At 40.8% G+C, this 19,863-nt stretch overlaps 2 protein-coding genes across 5 annotated transcripts in view; one reads left to right on the forward strand and one right to left on the reverse strand.

Moving 5' to 3' along the window:
• Nucleotides 1-17,917, reverse strand: part of U2SURP (U2 snRNP associated SURP domain containing) — a 42,959-nt gene extending 25,042 nt beyond the window's left edge. Inside the window, exons 1-12 of one of the 4 annotated variants that reach the window (XM_027650562.1) lie at nt 17,832-17,917; nt 10,789-10,836; nt 7,851-7,949; nt 6,643-6,757; nt 6,108-6,241; nt 4,067-4,134; nt 2,681-2,775; nt 2,565-2,597; nt 2,375-2,457; nt 1,828-1,993; nt 1,188-1,399; nt 206-249 (exon numbers count right to left, since the gene is read on the reverse strand). In XM_027650562.1, the coding sequence (XP_027506363.1) occupies nt 206-249; nt 1,188-1,399; nt 1,828-1,993; nt 2,375-2,457; nt 2,565-2,597; nt 2,681-2,775; nt 4,067-4,134; nt 6,108-6,241; nt 6,643-6,757; nt 7,851-7,949; nt 10,789-10,836; nt 17,832-17,876 (1,142 nt within the window). In that variant the 5' untranslated portion in view covers nt 17,877-17,917. Of the gene's footprint in view, nt 1-205; nt 250-1,187; nt 1,400-1,827; nt 1,994-2,374; nt 2,458-2,561; nt 2,598-2,680; nt 2,776-4,066; nt 4,135-6,107; nt 6,242-6,642; nt 6,758-7,850; nt 7,950-10,788; nt 10,837-17,831 lie in introns of those variants that run through there. The other 3 variants (XM_027650561.1, XM_027650563.1, XM_027650564.1) reach the window with 3 other exon arrangements.
• Nucleotides 17,918-17,992: 75 nt separating this feature from the next.
• Nucleotides 17,993-19,863, forward strand: part of PCOLCE2 (procollagen C-endopeptidase enhancer 2) — a 58,053-nt gene continuing 56,182 nt past the window's right edge. The window contains exon 1 of the mRNA XM_027650565.1: nt 17,993-18,276. Coding sequence (XP_027506366.1) covers nt 18,244-18,276 — 33 coding nt within the window. The 5' untranslated portion in view covers nt 17,993-18,243. The remainder of the gene's footprint in view (nt 18,277-19,863) is intronic.

The raw sequence follows: 19,863 nt of genomic DNA on the forward strand, positions 1-19,863 counted from the left end.
AGATAATTACTTAAATCTACCCTCACTAAAGAAGAGTTATTAAGATGAGTAAGACTGTAAATCACACACATTCCTTTCAGGTGTCATGAAAGAACCATTGCTCAGTCAAGCCATTACCTTTTCCTCAACATCACCATTTTTCTTTAAAATTCCGAAGGGGAAATTTTCTATATTTAGATCAGTAATAATAAAGAAAAACATGTACCTTTCTGTTGGGATAACCACTTTGACTATGGCTTGCGACAGAGTCTGTATATGAAGTCACATCAGATAATAAACATAGAATATGTGAGTATTGTTAACAAGTAACAAGCAAAAATATACATATGCAATGAAAATACTACACATCTATCACAAGTTTGCAGGCAATCACTGCTCTGAAGTTATAACTAAGCAATTACACAAAATGCAAAGGTTGTGTCAGCGAACCATAAAGGTTCACTAATTGCAAAGTATCAGAACATTCCTGTCAGAATGTACATTGAGGCACTGAATAGGAACTATGCTGAATATAATTAAGAAAGGAGTTCTTAAGTTTATGAGAAAATTCTAAACTATTTGACTTGGATCACGTTGGTATTACTTTATTCCCAAGTCTTACGGAAAACAGCCCTGACAATTAAGTGTCATTCAAAGAATCAATAAATTCTTACAAACGTAAATCAAGTTGGTTTGTGATTACAAGATACTTACCCTTTTATCAGCTAATATTCCAGAAAACAAGTTTGAAAACTGACTCCATAAGTAGCATAAAATACTTACTCAATGTCCAGATTAATTACCTTATACACAACATACATCAACTCCTCTAGTGCAAAACTAATGCTACTCAGATTAAAATGTAGGATTTTCTCTAAATAGAACAATTTAGATACTGCAATTTGGCAGCCAAAAAAAGGGGGGGACGTAGGAGAAAAAAATCCAGGGAGCCTGGAGGGGGAAAATGATAGCCAGATTTTAAGCAGCACTAAATTAATCAAGAGCCAGTATACTGTCCCCTAACACAGACATGAATCAGAGCTTCAGGAATTAAGTAGGTTCCCTTGGGCTACAGCAGGGAGCCAGGGAGTTTGCAGACTAAGGGCCGCCAGAGTCAGGCTGAACAATGCAAATCTATGAAGCCATTGCAATACTGTCACAGATGTAGTATTTAACAATGAGATATGGCCCAGGGTACTGTAAGTTACCTTCTCAAAATCTTCCTTGTTTTTTGGCGGTGGTAACATTGGAGCATTAGGATTCTTCAATCTCTCCCTGGGCTGGGCGTTAAAAGGCAGTCCTGACGGAGGAGGTGGGAGGGTGTGCTCCATCATGGAAGGCGGAATGTATATTGGATGTGGTGGAATAGGTACAGCTTTGCCCCAACCCAGCTTCATTTCAAACGACATGATCATCTTGCCTGAAAAAGTGAAAGGAAAACAAACCCATCACGTCATAAACTGGTTCTGCATCACTCAAGGTTTCTCACATATAAGTGCAGCATTTAGGTTTGCCTGTCATGGTTTACCTTTCACTTACATTTTTGATGACTCTATCACATCTATCAGACTACAACATGTGCAAATGAAGGCCTAGGACATTAAATGTTTTATTAACCTTCCCCCAGTGTGTGTTCAGGACACTACAATACACTGTTACTCTAGTCTGACAACACTCACCTGCCAGTAAAAAAGACAGTGTAAACTAAAGTCACTGCCAGCCTGGGATGTACTGGAGTTACAGAATATGTATCACTAGTCTGATAAAACGATCTGAAAATGAGCTTACAGTTCCTCCTCAATATTCCTACAAAGATTATTACAGCTCCAAACTGAGAAATCCATTTACCATTTAAATTCTTCAATGCTCTTTCAGCATCTCTCCTGTTCATAAAGGCAACAAAGCCACAATTTCTTTCTCTTGCTCTTTCTTCATCTGTTCTTGGCCACATAATTTTAACACTCGCTAATGGTCCAAAGCGTCCAAATTCTTGACATAACATCTCTTCATTCATCTACACAAAAAAAGGTAAAAATTTAGCATTTTGCTACTTTATTTCTACGACATTTGTTCATATTATTGTCCAGTTGCTGAAATTTTAATTATTTCAGTTTCTTGAAACACAGCACTTCATTGATACCTTCCCAATGCAATCTACTGCAAAAATAAAAATTTAAATATTGCGTTTTTAACTGAGCACACTCAAATTTTTGAGATATGATCCACCTTGTTTGGCGATATCCATGGAAAAATAATTTTAACGGAGCTAATGATTGGTAGTCTAAACCTTAACTTTTGCAGCAATACGTATAGAGCATTTATTTCAAGGAATACTACAAAAAAACTGATCTAGACCCAAACATGCCAGCACTGCATTCCATGGCTCCAAACTTACCTGTGGATTAATGTTGCCAAGATATAAATTTGTTGTGCTTGGATCTCCAACATCATGTGAACCTGGTGCATAATCATCCAGTACTAAAATGACAGAGAAAAAAAAAAAAAGAAAAAAAAGAAGTCATAATCCCTGCTATGCATTTAAACGACAACATTAAATTCAGTAAGAAAAGAATCTATATTACCACCAGACGATCTGTTTCTTCTTGAAGGAGCATCCACTGAATAAAAGGAAGAAAAATATGTACCATTTAGTCCACAAATTTTGTAGCCCAAACTAACATCAAAAATAACATCTACTTACTTGAGCGACGCTGCCCATCTGAATCAGACTGGGGTGGTTCAAAACGACTCAATCTACCTTTTGTTTTGTGTCTTTCATCACGCTCCTCTTGTATTCTGCAAAACAACTTGGACGTCAGTAACAACTCAAAACCATTTTGAAATTTTTTTTCTAAAATTTTGATTTAAACAACTTTAGAATTATGAGAATTCTTAATATTAAACGACAGGTTTGTTAAAAATTTCAAATTGCCAATATGTTTGAACTTCTGTTTCATCAACTGGAATGATTCCAGCTTCATGTTTCCTCATTCATACTCTCAGGGTATTTTATCCTCAAACAGAATTGACTTGGTTAGAGAAGCAGTTTGCAAGACCAGAATAAGAACTGCGCTCTGAAAAAGTGACTCCAATTCCACATCCAACTGTCAGAGATCCACTGCCCACTGAGATGACTTTTCAAGATGCACACAACTCCTTAGTGTCTATTTCTCCTGCTACCTTTTCTAAGGCCATATCCACGGGCACACACAAATGACTATTTCCAGAACATACAGGATTTTGTTTCAGTTTATACCTCTGAGGATAGTACTCAAAACAGTAACCATTTGGTTCTTCTGATATGAAGATACTGTGCACCAGGAATACAAGGTTGTCCATTCAACTCATCGATACCAATGAACAGGCAGCAGTGAAGCTCAGATACTACTGACAAAAGCCATGTATGGATTTAAAATGTTGCACTTATTGTTTCCTAATGCATGCAAATTATTTTGTTTTCCATCTTTAACATCAGGATAAATACATGGTACTCAGTTTCACTCAATATACGTGCTACTCTTTCTGTTGTATTACGCATTCAAAACTGAAAGAATCTCCTTTTTCAAGCATTATTCAGTTTGGTTTTAATGTTACACAAGTTGAAGTGCATCTCTAGACTTCAATTACAACTCTTATTTCCACATTACCACAAAAGCTCAACCTCATACTGGAATTCCTCTGGATATACTTTAGGGACACTGATGAAACCTATTCTTCCTAAGTCTGACAGATATTCCAAATTCCTCCCCAGTCTCTGCTCCCTCCTTGTACTGGGTTTGGGGGACAGGTTTTGGTACTGGGGGGTTACAGGGGTGACCTCTGGCAGAAGCTGCCAGAAGTTTCCCCTGTGTCTGACAAAGCCAAGCCCAGGCAGCTCCAAGGCGGACCCAGTGCTGGCCAAGGCCAAGCCCATCAGCAATGGGAGTAATTACATGTTAATTAAGTTATTTTACAAGCATCTGGAGGGTGCTTGTAAAATAAAAACCTTCAGGAAACAGCTCTGCACGAATGATCCCAAATACTGTCTATAAAACAAGGCAAAAACCTTGGATCTTCTCTATTTACAGTAAAAACAAGTCAAACTTACTGCTTTAATTCTTCTTTAAAAAGTTCCAAATTACTCTTTTTCTTTTCCTTCTCTCCTTTCTTCAACGGCTAAAATTAAAGATATATAAGACAACATTTCAGAAGACAAAATGAACAAAATTAAAAAGCATAAGTATATAACAAAACTTTAGATAATTTCCATGCATATTTTACCCACAGCTTTCAAACGAAGTAAACTACAGGAGAAAAAAAAAACAAAACAAAACACCAACCAAACAGACTTGAAAACATTCAGACTGAGTGCTATCAAACACAAAGCTAGAAAATATAAAATTAAGGATAGTTTAAACTAAACTTTGTTACTTCTCATTCTTAAAATGCAGCACGTGTGATCAAACACTCTCTACAACATCCAAATTTAAAATAACTGAAGTATTTTGTCAGTTTGTTCCACTTTGAAGCTAAGATGCTAATTAGGCTCCTAGCAATCTGTCATGCTCTAATTAATTTGATAGATGTGTGTACATATATATGTAAATTATTTTACATATATATATATTCAATTATTTTATCCACAAACATTCTATTTGAAAAGAATTTCCTTCTCTTGCTTCCTTTTGGATGTAAATACAATCTGAATAAACAGTTACTCTAAATGGTTCAAGATCCTCAAAAAAAACTCTTGAATGACAAAGAATATGGATACTGCAATACTACTTTTCTTTAACAGCAATATATGTTCCTTAACTAACTCATGTGAAATTTTATCTTCAACAACATTGCTTTCATATAACCAAATTTAAATGAAAACGTTTCCAATAGGCAGACATACAAAATATTTATTGTGTTACACACTACATCTTTGGAAAAACTGGACTTCCTACTCACCCCAGGCAAAGTTGTTTGTTTGTTTTTGTTTTTGGGGAGGGTCTGCCAAATAAATAAAATCATTTTTACCTCATTATCTTCAATCACCATTGGACAAGTGAGGGCAAGTGAGTAAACTGATTGCATTACTTCATAAGTATTTATGACAAGTTTGAAAAGCAGTAATATTCTTACAGTACAAACACTTGCATATGACAGAACAGAGCCCAGTATAATAAAAAAATGCTACAATTCATCCCTGTAACTGTAGAGCTTTACATACAATGAAAATCAAAACTGCCATCCAGTATTACCCCACTAGTCTAAAACTGAGATTTGTTTAAAGCTGGAAGGAGGTTGGGATGAAACTGCCCACAATTATCACATTACATCTCATTTCCCACCCTAACAGGCAGCATGGTACATGTTTCACTTAAGCTTTAAAATTGTAGTAAGCTCTATCAAAAGACTTTAAGACATCCAAGGCATTCATTACACATCTACAGCAGTAACAGTAATCATATGTAATTATCACTTGACTCGAAGACCATGTTTGTTCATAACATTTCCATTACTTTTTATGATGAAATCTTCATTTACAAGAAAAAAAAAACTATCAAATCATGCAGAAGACAAACTAAATTAAATAAAAACAAGGTGTTCAGCTTCAAAACTGTGCAAGTTCTACAATTTATTTGTACAACTCAAAGAGGGACTTCTAAAGAGACTTCTCAAATTTCACCACAAAAAAAAAAAAAAAAAAAAAAAAAACAAAAAACCCCGTCAAAAAAACCTTGGATTAATGCAAAGGTCAAATTATTTTTTGGGTTTAAGTCAAAAAAACCTAAAACCAGATGGCAGCAAGAACTGCTTCTGAAACTTCAGAAATTCTCAGGACTGAAGATGCTGTTACTTTCCAACAGTCACTAAATTCACACCCCTGAGAAGTCTGTCCCAGTTAACAGGAACACAGCACGAACATGGAGCAGCCACATGGCCGGGCAGCACCAGGGGCATCCTGCTGGACACAGGGCTCCTGGGCCTCTGCATTTCACCACCTTCTTATCTGCCATGGCATTAGGCACAGCAAAATGTCCACCTTCTTTCAATATGTGATAAATGCAGATAAAGCTACTCTGCAAGATCACACAGCCCTTTTCCTAAGCAATTCTAAATATTTCAGTGTGGGGTTAATATTCAAGCAAGAAACTTACAGGCTTTTTGGTTTCGATCATGAGGAGGGATGGAGGCTTCTCGTTAGATGGCTGACTTGGTTGATTTTTTTGATCTGAAAATCGTGATGAAGGCTTATAGATTTTACCCCGTTTTTCATCTGTTTCATGCTCCTCTGAAATTAAAGGCAAATTAAAAGTAAATTTTACTAACGAATGCTGCACAACACTGTTCATTAGAAAGAATGCTGTTCTTTAGTTTCAGTCATTCAATTCAATATATAATTTTATTTAAAAAAGAGATAATAGGAACTTTACATAATTTAACATCTTTTAATATGAAGAAAAAGAACAAAGATTAGGTATTTTAAAACAAAGTATTTTTTCCTCTTAAGTTTAAAAGACAAGTCATGCCACTGCCCACCTAAGTGAGTCAAAGCATAGAGTAGATTTTAGCATTAAGTTTTCTTTTCTGCTTCTGATGTAACATACCAATTTTAAAATGCAATTCAAAGCCAATCTCCCTCTCTACTCAAAGCCAAATGACCCACCACCCCCAAAAAAAGATTAGTTATACCTTTAGATGCATTAACGATTCCTCCTCTTACAAATGTTTTCACTTTACCACCATCACTTCCTTCAAAGGCAGCCAGGAATTCTTCATAAATTTCTGCAGCAGCCTTCTCATCCTCCTACACAGCAAATGTTCATCTATTTACTATCACTGCAGAACAGCCTTCACTAGACAGTTACTCTTAAATTAGCTGTGTGACAATCCTTTTTATTTTCTAGAATTCAAGCTACAAACGGCATCAAAGGAGGTTCAATTTTAGGCAATTCAAATTTCTGAGAAATGTGGGAAGAACACGACACAGAAGACACAAAGCCAGTAAGGCCTCAATATGACTGTTCCCTCACAAGAGTTTACACAGCAATTTAACATTCAAAAGATGCCAAACAGAAAAGCTCTTATCAAAGACCAGCATTATGAGCCTGGAGCTTTGCTGACCTCAGCATGAGAGAACAGTGCCCATTCCATCCTACCCATCACCATCAACCCGCATGGCCACAGATCAACAACAGGATCACCTTTCTGTGTTCCCTAGAGAACAAGCTACTTCAGTGACTTAAGCTGAGACACTGAATTTAGCACTGCCATGATCTTTAGGCCAGTATTTCCAACAACCTGGTAGGAGATAAGCCACTGAAATACAGTATGAGTTGCATGTGTAAAGTTCAAAGCCCAGTATTTCCTAAACTTTCACCTTACCAACCACCGGCTACATATTTCTAAAATTTGGACATTCCTGGGTAATCTAAAATGCAGTATCAAATTTTAAGACTTGTATTAACTCTAAATAAAGCCATTAGACAAAATTATGTTTTACAGAATAACAAGCATGTGTACTGAACCTATTTCAAAGATGACAGGTGCTCTTTCAAATTACTGAAATTCAGTGACAGAGAGCAAATGAAGAACAGAGAATTATTCAAGGTGATGGCTGTCTCCATTTTTGAGCAATATAACAATCAAAAGATTACTGTAATTCCTATTTCAGGAAGCCAGAGAACTTGATTTCTCACACAGAAGGAAAGAGTAAGCCTCTCTCTATCTTAATGCCATGGATACCAGAAACAAATTAAACATGTAAAATACAATTCGCTCTTGGTCTTTGAGAGCTAGTTAACAAAATAGAGGTATCTGGAGGTAAAGCTGGCTGCAACCTAAAAGCAAATTTATTTCAGTTCTGCATACAAAGTAAAATTTTCACTGTACACCATTACCTTCTTTTTCAATTCTTCTTGCTCCTTCTTGCTCAGGGTCCGTTTGGCAGCACTCATTTTGCCAATACTGAATGCTTTAAGTTTACTTTCCATTAGAGGCTACAAAAGGAGTCAGAAAACAGACATTAAACTGTTTACAAAACAGTTAAAATAATGAGACTGTTGACCTTGGTCTCGACCAGTAACTTAAATAAAACAAAGAAAAGGCTTCCTGTACTTATCTCTTGAAGTTGTTATTACCTAATACAACTAAACCCAATTAAATCTATGTGGGTCTTTTTAAACAAATCATCCTTGGTTTAACAAGGAAGCTTCTGATATACCCATTCAAACACAGCTGAAATCTGAAGGGCACTTGCTGTAAGAACCTGGAGATCTTATCCCTATGCAATGGAGCTAATAAACCTTCAGAAACACATGCTTTGCATGACAGTACCCTTTTGATCATTGCAGTTTCTGAAAAACAAAACCAAAAAGCCAATGAAAAAAGAAAAGTTCTAAAAGTATTACTGACTATTTTTGCCAGAATCATGTTTGTGCAAGGCTGAACAGGTGTAATGGAACAACAAACTGGATGCTAAATTTCAGTTGCACTTCAAGGTAAAATGTAGCTTTGCTTGAAGAAGAAAATGCATTCTAGAGGTTTTCAGCTACTAGGTAAATAAAACAAAAGACCTCTCATTCAATTCCTAGATTCTTTTGAATTTTTTTCCAAAACCCTGATGAAGGAGCACTATGTTTAACAGTAATTTCTGGAGTATGGAATTAAAATTCTTAAGATTTTATTCAGGGAGTTAACAGCCAGTGTCAAGAGAAGAAAGACAGCAGGATGAAAAGCATGTTCCTAAGACATGGGCAATGGGAAGTAAAAACAGAGACAATAAGAAACTTCTCTGAAAATTCCAAGTTTAACACAGCAATTCATAAAGAATTGACACAGGAACAAAGGCTCACAAGAGCAAAACATAAGCTACCAGTCTCATCTTCAAAATATCTGTGGTGCTCTTAACACAGGGCACAGTGATGCTTAAAATTACCCTTTTTGCAGTGACAGGTCTTAAAAAAAAACCAGCTCAATAAAACATCAAGACAAATCAGGTGAACAACTCAACTGTTGTTGTCTGACACCAACTGCAAAGAGTTTCCACGAGGAACAACTTTCTTTGTAAAGAGTTTTATTTCTAGCATCAGCTTCCGAATCAAAATTTTTTTACATTAAAAAAAGCACAATGAAAAACAAACTGAGATATCTCCAGTTTATAATCCTTGCTTAGTATCACAAGCACCTCTTAGATCTCTGCCAAGCATATTACCAAACAGCTCACATTTCTTTGAGAAGTGTTCCCTGCTTCATCACTGAAAGGAAAGCTATCGGTTACAAATGAATGCAGCCTTGTTTGTGAAGTTATCTGGTTTATGACACCATGTTTGTCAACATGAGCTGCTGAGACAGTTTTATCAGAAGCTTTTAATGCATCTGTGTGTTTTTAAATTTAATAAAATCCAGTTTTCCAGCTGTCTGAGAAACAGTTTATATTTCAGTCTGTCAAACAATATACAACCTTGGCAAACGTGGGCATATGGCACAGCACTGCCAACAGAACAAACACCACGCTCCTACCCAAGGCTTATCCTGGCATCAGAAAAGAATCTCTCCCATTAATGTTACAGGATACCTGCAGAGCAGCCACATGTTCCAGTGACATACAGGAAGCAGCTGTGAGATAAAAGAGTTATGGCACTAAAGATCTCCTCGGTTTTGGAAGGGTCTCAGGAATAAAAAACAAACCAAGACCTTCGAAGTGGCTGGAGCAGTGTAAAGTTAACAGGATTGAACTAATTTATGCCTGTTAGTTAGATTCCAGCAGGCAATTGTAACATTATTATTACCCATTTACAGCTTCACAGAACTCCTAACAATAGAACTATACAAAACTTGAAGGCCTTCCTCCTTCAAAAAATGGAAAAAAAAACCAAGAAAAGGGTAAAGCAAATGACAGAAGCAAAGAAACAACGCAGCTGAGTAATCAAATCTCTGTATGACAGCAAACTCCTTACACACAACACTGCATTGACTGTGAAGTGGCACAAAGCACTGAAGTCCCAGTTCCTTCAACAACACAAAAAGAGATTTTAGGGTAATTTTCCAAATTGTAGCAAGTAAAGCAAATCAATAAAACGACCTACTTCTTTAGGAAAAGTGTCTGCTATCACCACTTGAATAATGCTATCTTACAGGCAATTTAACAGCTGGTAATTGACTTTTGCATACACAAAACCAAACTGAAATTTTGAAGAAAATCCAAACAACAGAATTAATTGCCTGGTTTTAACTCTCTGTTTGGCTTTTCCTGCCTGTTTTCATTTTAGCTCAGAAATAGATGGGTCTTCCTGCAAAATACCAACCCCACAACCAGGCAGAGGTCTCTCTACCCAGGGGGCAGGGGGTGGGGTGGCCAGTGAGATCAGGGAATTTCTCTAACCTTTTGCTCTAAGTGTATTCCATCAGAAAGCAAAATAAAGGCTGGAATTAGGGCCATACTAACTCACCTTTGAGAAGCCAACAGTATGCAAAAAGGCTCTTCGATATCCTGACTCTTATACTGATCATCTCTTATTTTCAGCTATTCCTCAGGGTAAGAGACAAACCTACAGAAGGTCCTTACAGCTCCTTCCTGTCCAAGGATCTATTCTGAATGCAACACCCTGCAGCACAGCTTCCTACACTGCTGGTTGTTTTGAAAGTTTCAAGGAATATTTTTAAACATGAAAATCAATGGTTCATTTGCAAACACCTACAGGTTACATATCCAATGCACCAGGCTCTGCCTGCAGCAAGGAGTTTTCTTTAAAAACAGGCCTATTTTGAGTTTGTGGGTTTCACTGGAATTTTGTTTTTGGTTTTTTGTTTGTTTGTTTTAAAATATTTTGGACTTACATGTGAATCAGTAGATCCAGTGGTGTGTACTGCATCTGGCCCTCTGCCCTGAAGAGAGAATGAAGAGCAGGTGAGGCATAGAACAAGTAACAGACAAACAACCTCAGGGTTTTTTTATCTAGTTCCTTGAATGTGATTTTCATTTCAATATCAACATCCAAATACGCAAGAACGAAGATATATTTAATGTATTTTAATGATATATATGAACAGGTCACATCAGGAATAATGTCAATATAAGGTATATAAGGGATTAAAGATAGACTGTTCTTGTTACCACTAAAAACATCTAAATTTCCACAGCTGGATTTTATAAACACACCACTAACAGCACTATGAGGAAAATAAAAAAGTTTGTTACACTGCATTTGCAAGAACTGCCATTAAAGGCTGTTAAAGATTACAGCAAGTGCTTAATTACTTTTTGCTTACTATAAATAATTTCCGAACTGATCTTAGTATATTGTGCAAAGATGGAAGCTGGTCACCTCAGGAACACTAATTTAAGTCCAATTTGTGAGTATGTACTAACTGACATTATTGCTTTAAACTGTTAACCAGCATATACAAAATCAGGTTTTTAAATGAGCTTAACTGATGGAGAACACACTTTTAAATTATGTAATGCCCAAATCCCAGAAAACCTCACTGATATAACATCTACTATTAACACATTACTGCCTGATGCACAATTCATATCTCAATTGAATTTTAAGTCAAAATAAAAGATTTCCATTAGCTGAAATCTTGCATTAGTTACAGAACATTAGCACTTCTCCTTATTACCAGGAATTTATAGTTTCTACAGAAATAATAACATATGATGCTCATCTCCAGTCTTTCAAAATGAACAAGCAGCAAATGCTACTCTAGAAGATAATCTACTAGACCCTGTTTTCATTTTGCACCCCTATTTATCAGCTCAGGCATTTCTCTTTCAACAAGTATATTCCTAGGTTTTACAGTAAAATCAACTTAGAAAAAATGGTTTTCAACAAAAAGCACTTCAACAACAAGAACTAAATCCACAAAGGTAAAGAGCAACACAAAGATACAGCCCTCATATGGGAGAAGCAAAAGTCTCCTAGGAATACATTTGGAGGTCTTTTAAGAAAGAGAGAGGCAGGAAGAAGCAAACAGAAGAAAACAACTCTGTCTTACTCTCAAAGACCTCCCAAATCCACTTTCCTGCAACATCATACATGGCTCACAAAGCACATCTTTGCACAGAATACAAAGTTCACATGCACCAGTAGCAGTTCACTAAAATACACAGGGAAGCAAATATCACAAGCATCTTATACTAATAAACACCACTTCCCACAAAAACTTTTCCTCTGTACTTGGTGCTGGATTTTTTTGTGATTCAAAACTGCCTGTGGCCCTCAGATCAGTAACCTGTTATGCACAGTTACACATGTGGAGCTTACAGAAACCTGTCCTCCCCCGAGAGTTTATGAATGTATAGGACATTATCACACAGATAAAAGACACTGTGCAAAGGAATTTCAGAGCATGAAAACTGCATTCTTCCTGCTGCCACCCTGCGGCAACCAACACAGCAGCTGCAACTCACCCTTACAAAAACAATTTCAGACTTGCAGGTAAAAATCCCAATCACAAAGGCAGAGTGATACAATGCTCTCTGCCTTAGTGCACTGACAGAGTGGAGACTGAGCACTGCTCAGGGAAAGGAGGTTGTCTGGTAACAGCAGAATGGAATGACCATTTCCCAATTCTCCACATCTGTTTTGTTTACAGAAGTTTTGGAAAGCAACACCTCCCAACAGAGGTGGGTGCTGAAGGTGCTTTTAGGGAGGACAACAGAGAAGGCATCACACAGAGTAACAACGAGTATCAATGCCCAGTACAATGGCACAATTCCTGAGGAAGAACAGAGAAAAAAAGTAACAGACACTAAATCTGCTTCTCCAGCAACAAGCAGATGATGCTACTCAGAAAGGCTTCAGTGCCTGGCAGCACACAGAGATTCTGCAGGAAAGCAGGCCAAAGATAAAAAAGTCTGGAAGTAACTGGGAGTGGAGTGATGCTTCCCAAGCCACCTGCAGGGACCAGGGCACTGTGGAGCCGCTCCAAACATCAGCGGAGCAGCAGAATTAAGGTGCACTCATAAAAATTCTAAAAGCAATTTTAGCTTTCAGACCAACTTTATCCCACAGCAATTAGCAGCTCTGGAGAGCCACATTGTTCTCCTCCTTCAACAGTTCTTATTTTTAAAGTCTTCTCTTCCCAACTATAAATTTAGTTCTACCTTTAATACTGCTGCTGACCATCCCAGCAACTACACTGACAAAGCACAAAATTACAAGATTCTTGACAAAATTACACATTGCTATCTGCCAGTTTCTAAATAGCAGTCATTAAAAAAACCCCACAAATTCTCACAGCACTGCACTTTGTATCCATCTGCACCCTTGAGGAAAGGGGTGATTTTGTTTCCCTAAGAGTTACAGCAGCTGCACTGACTCAGCGGGATCAGTGTCTTCCTAACACTCACCACGAGGAGCATTTCAGATGATGCTGCCCACCTGTGTTGAAATGTGGAATGGAATTGTTTTTTCTGTTCTCATCTGTTCTGTTAAGTAGCTCAGTTAAACTTAACTGCTGACAGAAAGATATCCAAATTTCTGTCCTGCACCTGATGAGACGTGAGCACAGCTCCTCCATGTTCAAAATACCGACACAAAAGGGTGGCAACTCCATCTTTCAGTCACTGCCACCACAAACAACTGGCAAAAGTCTTACTCCCACTTCACTGCATCTACCACTTTGCATGAAACCTATCCTTATTTATTTTTTTTCCTAAACCAGACTATTTTACAGATGGATCACTTTTTCCATCACTTTCACTCTGCAGATTTCCCAAAGACTTGTGCCAGCAGAGCCACAGAGCCATTTCAGAGCCGGCACTGCTCCTGAAGGAGCATACAGCCCTGTGCAATGCCAGTCCTGGAGCTCAGGTGGCCCAAAGCTCCATTCCTGAGCCCAGCAAACTTTACTGAACCTCCAAGAGAAAAATAAAATCTTCAAAGGACAACATAGATGAGATTTATGATGAACTCCTATGAAAATGCCAAAGCAGAGTCTTCTCTCAGATTCTGATGTTTATATTTTCTTCCAGCTTCATGGAAGCTTCCAAAGAAAACACAGAACTGCTCTCCCAAATCTTCCTTCCTGCCCACAAATCCAGCTCTTTACAGTTTCTCCATCTTTAACAACCTCTTGGTAAAGGTGGCATGACCCTGCTGTTACACAAATATTTAAAATATGCTGTATAAAATAAATATTTTTAATTAATTAATACTGATGTCATTTAGTAAAACAACAGAGCACAAAAGCTGCCAATAAAACCCTAGAGACAATGTGTGGCCTTCCAAATGCCGAATGGTATTTTTGCAACTGTAATGGCTACAACTTAAAATAAAAGCCCCTCCTTGCAAGAAGCAACAGCTTCAGGGTAAAGTTTTTAGAGAAACTGGTGTAAGATACCCCTGCCCTGTTTCAACACCTTCCACTGATCCTGCCCCCAGCCTGGGCAGCTGGTCACACTGAACTGGATCACTGTTCCTGATCCAACTGATCACCCAGGAAAGGGAGAGATGGGGAGGTTCAGCCAAACCAGTTTCCAACTCATAGCAGGCTCCCCTTCAAATCATGCCAAACCAACTAAAGAGGACATTAGGGAGAGGGAAAGTAGCTGAAGCTGGGACTGTGTCAGCACTGACAGCAAGGAAAAGCAAATGGAATCACAGCTTAAATTAAGATGTTTAAATCCAGCAAAAGGAGGTTTCCTTTCCCTAACTCTCTAGAAAACAAATGCCTGAAAACACCTCCAAATTATGTTATGGCTAATCTATTTAGTCTTTGCAGTTACTGGAATAATGCATATCAGTGTTATTCCCTATTTAAATAGTCCTAACTTGCAGACATAAAGGTAAACAGAAAATGGTTTTCTCCAAAGCACTTGCAAGGAATAGTATCCATGAGAACATTAAGCTCAGATGAACAGGTACATTTTTTAGAATGAAAGAGGCAAAAGTACAGCTTGGTCCAAGTGGATTATTTCTTCTGCACACGGCAGCCAATTTGAACAGCACTATATATAAGAGCAGTGGACATGCAATATAGTTTCTATTCTCAGAAGATAAAATAAGAAAATGGAAGAGTCACTGAGCAGCTAAAATGTCATTACATAAAGATAATAACTGAACATAATCTGTATCTGTCATTTCAAAACCATGTCCTACACTGACATTCTATGCAGTCTTCAGCAATCTCTATTTTCTCTCTAATTATTCTTCCTCCCTATTTAGACTTTTGGAAATCTCAAGTATGTATCCTGCTATTCTGATCTCAAAGTGCCAAAGGAAGAGATGGTGCTTTCACAGCATTATTTCGCACTGGAGACTCTCAAACTCATTTAGCAGCTGACAGGATCACACGAGGCAGCTGCCACCACAGCCACACAGGCAGTGGGGGCTTCTGAACCTGCACCATCTCCAGGGATGTTTTTCAAACAGTGAATCAATCAGATAATACCTGACTTCAAAAAAACCCCTCGATTTTACACTATAAATCAAAGTAACTGGCTCAAATTCAGTACCTGAACACTAAGAGTGAAGAACAAAGACCAAGTGTTCTGAAGGGAAAAAACTCTATTTTATTTCAGGCACTAGGTCACAGTTCTCTGTAGAGCACAGAAAATGAAAGGTCACTGTGTCTTCCCAGGAGGTAACTAGAAGCCAGCAAAGGCACATCTTGGAATTGCCACTGAAACACATCTACAGAATCTAAAGGACATATTTGTTTTGCAAGTACAATTACTCTTACAACTTGCAAATACAATGCACCAAAAGAAACAAAGCCTACAACTTCAATATTGATATGTCACTAAATGAAGTCTAAAATTATTTTAAAAAATCAAAATTTTGATAAATAATTACTTTAAGAAATTGAGCAAAGTGGTTATTTGCTTAATTGTTAAACCATTTTCATACAAGCTCAACTAAAAATACACATTTTTATCCTTGTGTGAATAAATTAATTACCAAAAAAAAAAGGATATTACTAATTCCAGTACTGTTATGTCATACTTCTTTCTGCAGACCTCTGAGAAGTATCTTTATGGATAGACATATCCAGACACTCATGGAATGACAAACCAAAAGGTACCAACACACCATCCCACCCGCTGAGATTTCCCAAGATTTATTTTTTGGGAAATAAATCCCAAGAGCTAAGCATGTCTTATTTTATCTCACTTCTCAATAGAAACATTCTTATGGATCCACGTATGCACTATCCCTATTTTCTGTGGCACATAAAATAATACTGACAACAAGAAACAAGTAAGATCTAGAATGTAAAGCAGGGGGAAAATACTACTGAAACACAGCCTGGACATCTGGAGGAGTGGGAAACTGGGATGAGGGGGAAGTGCATGAGGGTGGAAAGGCAGGGACAGCACACCCTTAACAGGCCCTGACTGATGAACACACGTCTGACCCCACATTCTCTCACGCTCCTACTGAAATCTCTGGGATGGACGAGTTGGTATGAAAGGTTAAGTACCTGCATGTACCCCTGCAGAACTGAGAATGGGACAGAAAACAATTCCCATAAATTAATTATTATTGTATATTAAAAATTAGTATCATCAGTACAGAAATAGTAAATGACAAAAAAAGTCTATGATGTAACTGTGAAAAGAAAGGGGTCACATCTGGGTTGGTTTTGTGCACCACCTCTTCAGTTGCATAAATCAATAATTAATTATTCTATGTCTAATTATACTTGAAATCCCAAAATGTCTTATTCCCTGAAAGCCACTGTCCATAAATTAAGAACTATTTACTACTCAAGTTTTCTGTTCAGCTCGTACTTAGAATTCCAAACCAAAAGCAAGATAAAAAAATGTTTCTTGGCAATATTTGGACCAGATCATAAAGGGGAAACAAAAATAAAACTCTCCTACTCTAATAACACCAAGTGAGCAAACACACAAAGGCTTTTGGTAACTACATGTCATTACCAAGGACGGGGGTAACTACAGAGTTTCTAAGCAGTAAAATGAAAAAAAAATCGTATTTTTGCTTAATAAAAAAAAATGGGCAAAAATTATTAATTTATATAGCACTGGAAATTTCTGAGCCAGAATGCGGGTTCCCCCTTAAATGATTTACACACTCACACACCAAAACCTGGAGGATTTCTACACTTCTGGCCTAAAATCTGAAACAAAAGCGAGTGAAAAGGAGTATCACTAATCCTCACACCGCCAGCGCATCCCCCAAACATGTCTTACCCTCTCCGCCCTCGGCAGGAGGGATGCTGAGGGCGCGGGCAGCTCTGGGCTGGGAGCACCCGCAGCCCGCCCGGTGCTGGCTACAGCACTGGCAAGTTTGCCAGAACTCCTGCGCTACCTGGGCTCCTGCTCTGGAAATCCGCCCAACAAGAACTACAGGAAGTACAATGAGTGCAGTGAAAAGCGCGGGCAACGCCACGGCGATTCTACGGGACTTGTAATTCCATCGCAAATCGAAAGCACACACTCGATCTCAAATTGTCCTTCACACCGGCAAGCCGCAAACTAACCTCGCGCAGGCTTCGGCCCACGAGGGAATCAGCAAAATTCCACCCGCAGGCGAGCTTGGGCATCACCGACCAACCCGCACCGAGCCGGGACTCGGCCGGCACAGTCCCCGCCGGGCCCCGCGGCTCCCTCCGCCGGGCACGGGGACACGGCGGGCATAGATACAGGCCCGGGGCGACCACGGGGAGCAGGAGTGTCCTGCAAGAGCCCCGGGCCCCTTCCCGCCCCCCCCCGGTGCCGGGGCCCGCAGTCACCCCGGGCACGGCGCGGGAGCGGACCAGGCCGCGACGCCCGCGCCTCGCCGCCCTGCCGCCACCGGGCCCCGCCGCCACGGCAGCGGGCCGTAGCCCTGGGCGGAGCGGAGCGAAGCAAAGCGGGCCACGGGCCGTGCCCCCGCGCCACGGGCCGTGCCCGGGCGGAGCGGCCTCACCTTCCCGGCGGGTTTCTGGGAGCCGCCGGGCGCCTTGTCCGCCATCTTGCCTCTGCCGAGCCCAGCCTTGGCGGCGGCGAGACAAGCGCCGAGCACACCGAGCCCGCAGCGGAGGGCGCGCAGCCGAACGCCGAGCGGCCGATGGGCGCCCCTGCTGTCTCTCCACAGGCAGAGCCGGACCCAGCACAGCGGCAACGGGCACTGGGGAACAGCGCGGGAACGGCGTGAACTGTTCCATCCAACGGAGAAAAGCCCTTGAACAAACAGGGAAAAGGCTGGCGCAGCAAATCCTCCGTTACTGGGTTTGATACCACACCACAACTGTAACTCTATTGAACACCGTTTAGCCGGAGATCATAGCCAGAGGTCACACGCACTGCGTTTGTCACGAGTCTCGCATTCCTGCGCTTTCATGGATTTTCAGCATAACGCGGGATATGCTGGGGTTGAGATAACGCTTAAGAGAAACAGGTACACAGAAATTAGTGAAAGCTTTAATCCACCACCTGCCGACACCCGCTGCCCTGTGTGCGCTGAAAACCACCTCGGCCAGCGGGGAACGGGGGCGGGAGCTTCCAGAGGAGGGGGGGAAAGGCAAAAGGAGAGGGAGAAAGGAGCAGGGGCAACCGCAGAGGACTGGACGTTTGGAGAGGGCAAAGCCCTCGGGAAGCCTCAGCGGCTGCAGGTGTGCAGGGATACGGTCTCAGCGCCAGGGCTCCGCTGGGAGCGGCTCCATAGCCGCTGTCACCGCACGGTCCGGAGGCGGTACCGGGGCTGGGCAGGGCGGCAGCGGGACAGCGGGAACGAGCGCTCGCGGTGGGGCTGGAAAAAGAGAGGAAAGTCTCCCTCAAAGGCGGAGAACGCGGCTCAGTGTGCAAGGACAGCAGGGCGGGCAAAAGGAAAAACTACCGGGATTCCCTGTCCCTCCAGCCCCGCGGGAAGCGGGATGCGGGCGCAGAGGGAAGCAGGAACCTGGGACCGGCGGGAAGCGCTGGCGCCGGCAGGGGGCAGGCCCGGCCCGCGCAGCCGGCTGAGGGTGCCGGAGTCACACAAAAACCAGCAAAGTAAATGACAGCGATCCCCAGCGTTCCCCGGGCGAGGGGCTTCGCGCCGCAACCCAGCGAGCGGCCGGGCGGCAGAGGCGGGGCCGGCGGGGCTGCAACACGCGGTCCTCCGGCTGCCCGAGCCGCGAAACAGCCTGCGGAATTCTCCGGTAAGGGATCGGCTGCTGAGGATCCAGAGGGAGCCGATGTGTGTATAAGGCACACAAGCAATAGAACGATGAGGGTGTGTTGTTCCCATAGCTGGGTCGCACCTCCGCGCTGTAGGAGCCACCTGCACGGCTCTCTTGGATAAATCCGAGCTGGAAGGAAAGAGGGAGAAATAAAACCTACGCCTTGACAGCAGGATTTGGGCACAATTCCACCAGTCTTTTGAGGATATTTTGAAGCCCAGGCTTGCCCATAGAGGAGCCCTTCCACATGAAGAATTGTGGCAATGGATTTGCCATATGCAGGATGGAAGAAGTCCTGTCAGAGATGGATTAGTGAAGAAAATGAGAGCAGTTCAAATGTTACAGAAACTGAAGTTTTTAAGGTGGTTTAAACAGGTTTTAAAATGGCTTTTACCTTTTTGCAGAGTCACTGATCTTCTTCCCAACATCCCCTGTGCTCCCACACAAGGTGTCCTGGGAAGGTGTCCTGAGATGTTTCCCATTGGCCTTTGTTAACCCCTTTCTATTGGCTGTTGACCCTTCACCTGATGGTTTTTTCTATGTGACCCTGAACTTGTGATTGGTCCCCTTTTGACCCTCCTGAAAGCCTTATAAACCCCTACCCCACAATAAACTTCCTCTTTCGTCCGTCCCTCCCTGGTGGTCTGTGTGCTCCTTGCGGGGTCGCAGGGCCACGTGCTGGGGCGGGGGGAAGGGCATTCACCTCGCAGGTAATGGGCTAGCAGCCTAAAGCCTGGAGGTCTCCCCCATTCCCACTAATCCGTCGAAGAATGGCTTTGGTTATTTAGAGATAGATTA

This window comes from Corapipo altera, unplaced genomic scaffold (assembly GCF_003945725.1).
Source record: "Corapipo altera isolate COAL_440 unplaced genomic scaffold, ASM394572v1 54, whole genome shotgun sequence".
Lineage (NCBI taxonomy): Eukaryota > Metazoa > Chordata > Aves > Passeriformes > Pipridae > Corapipo > Corapipo altera.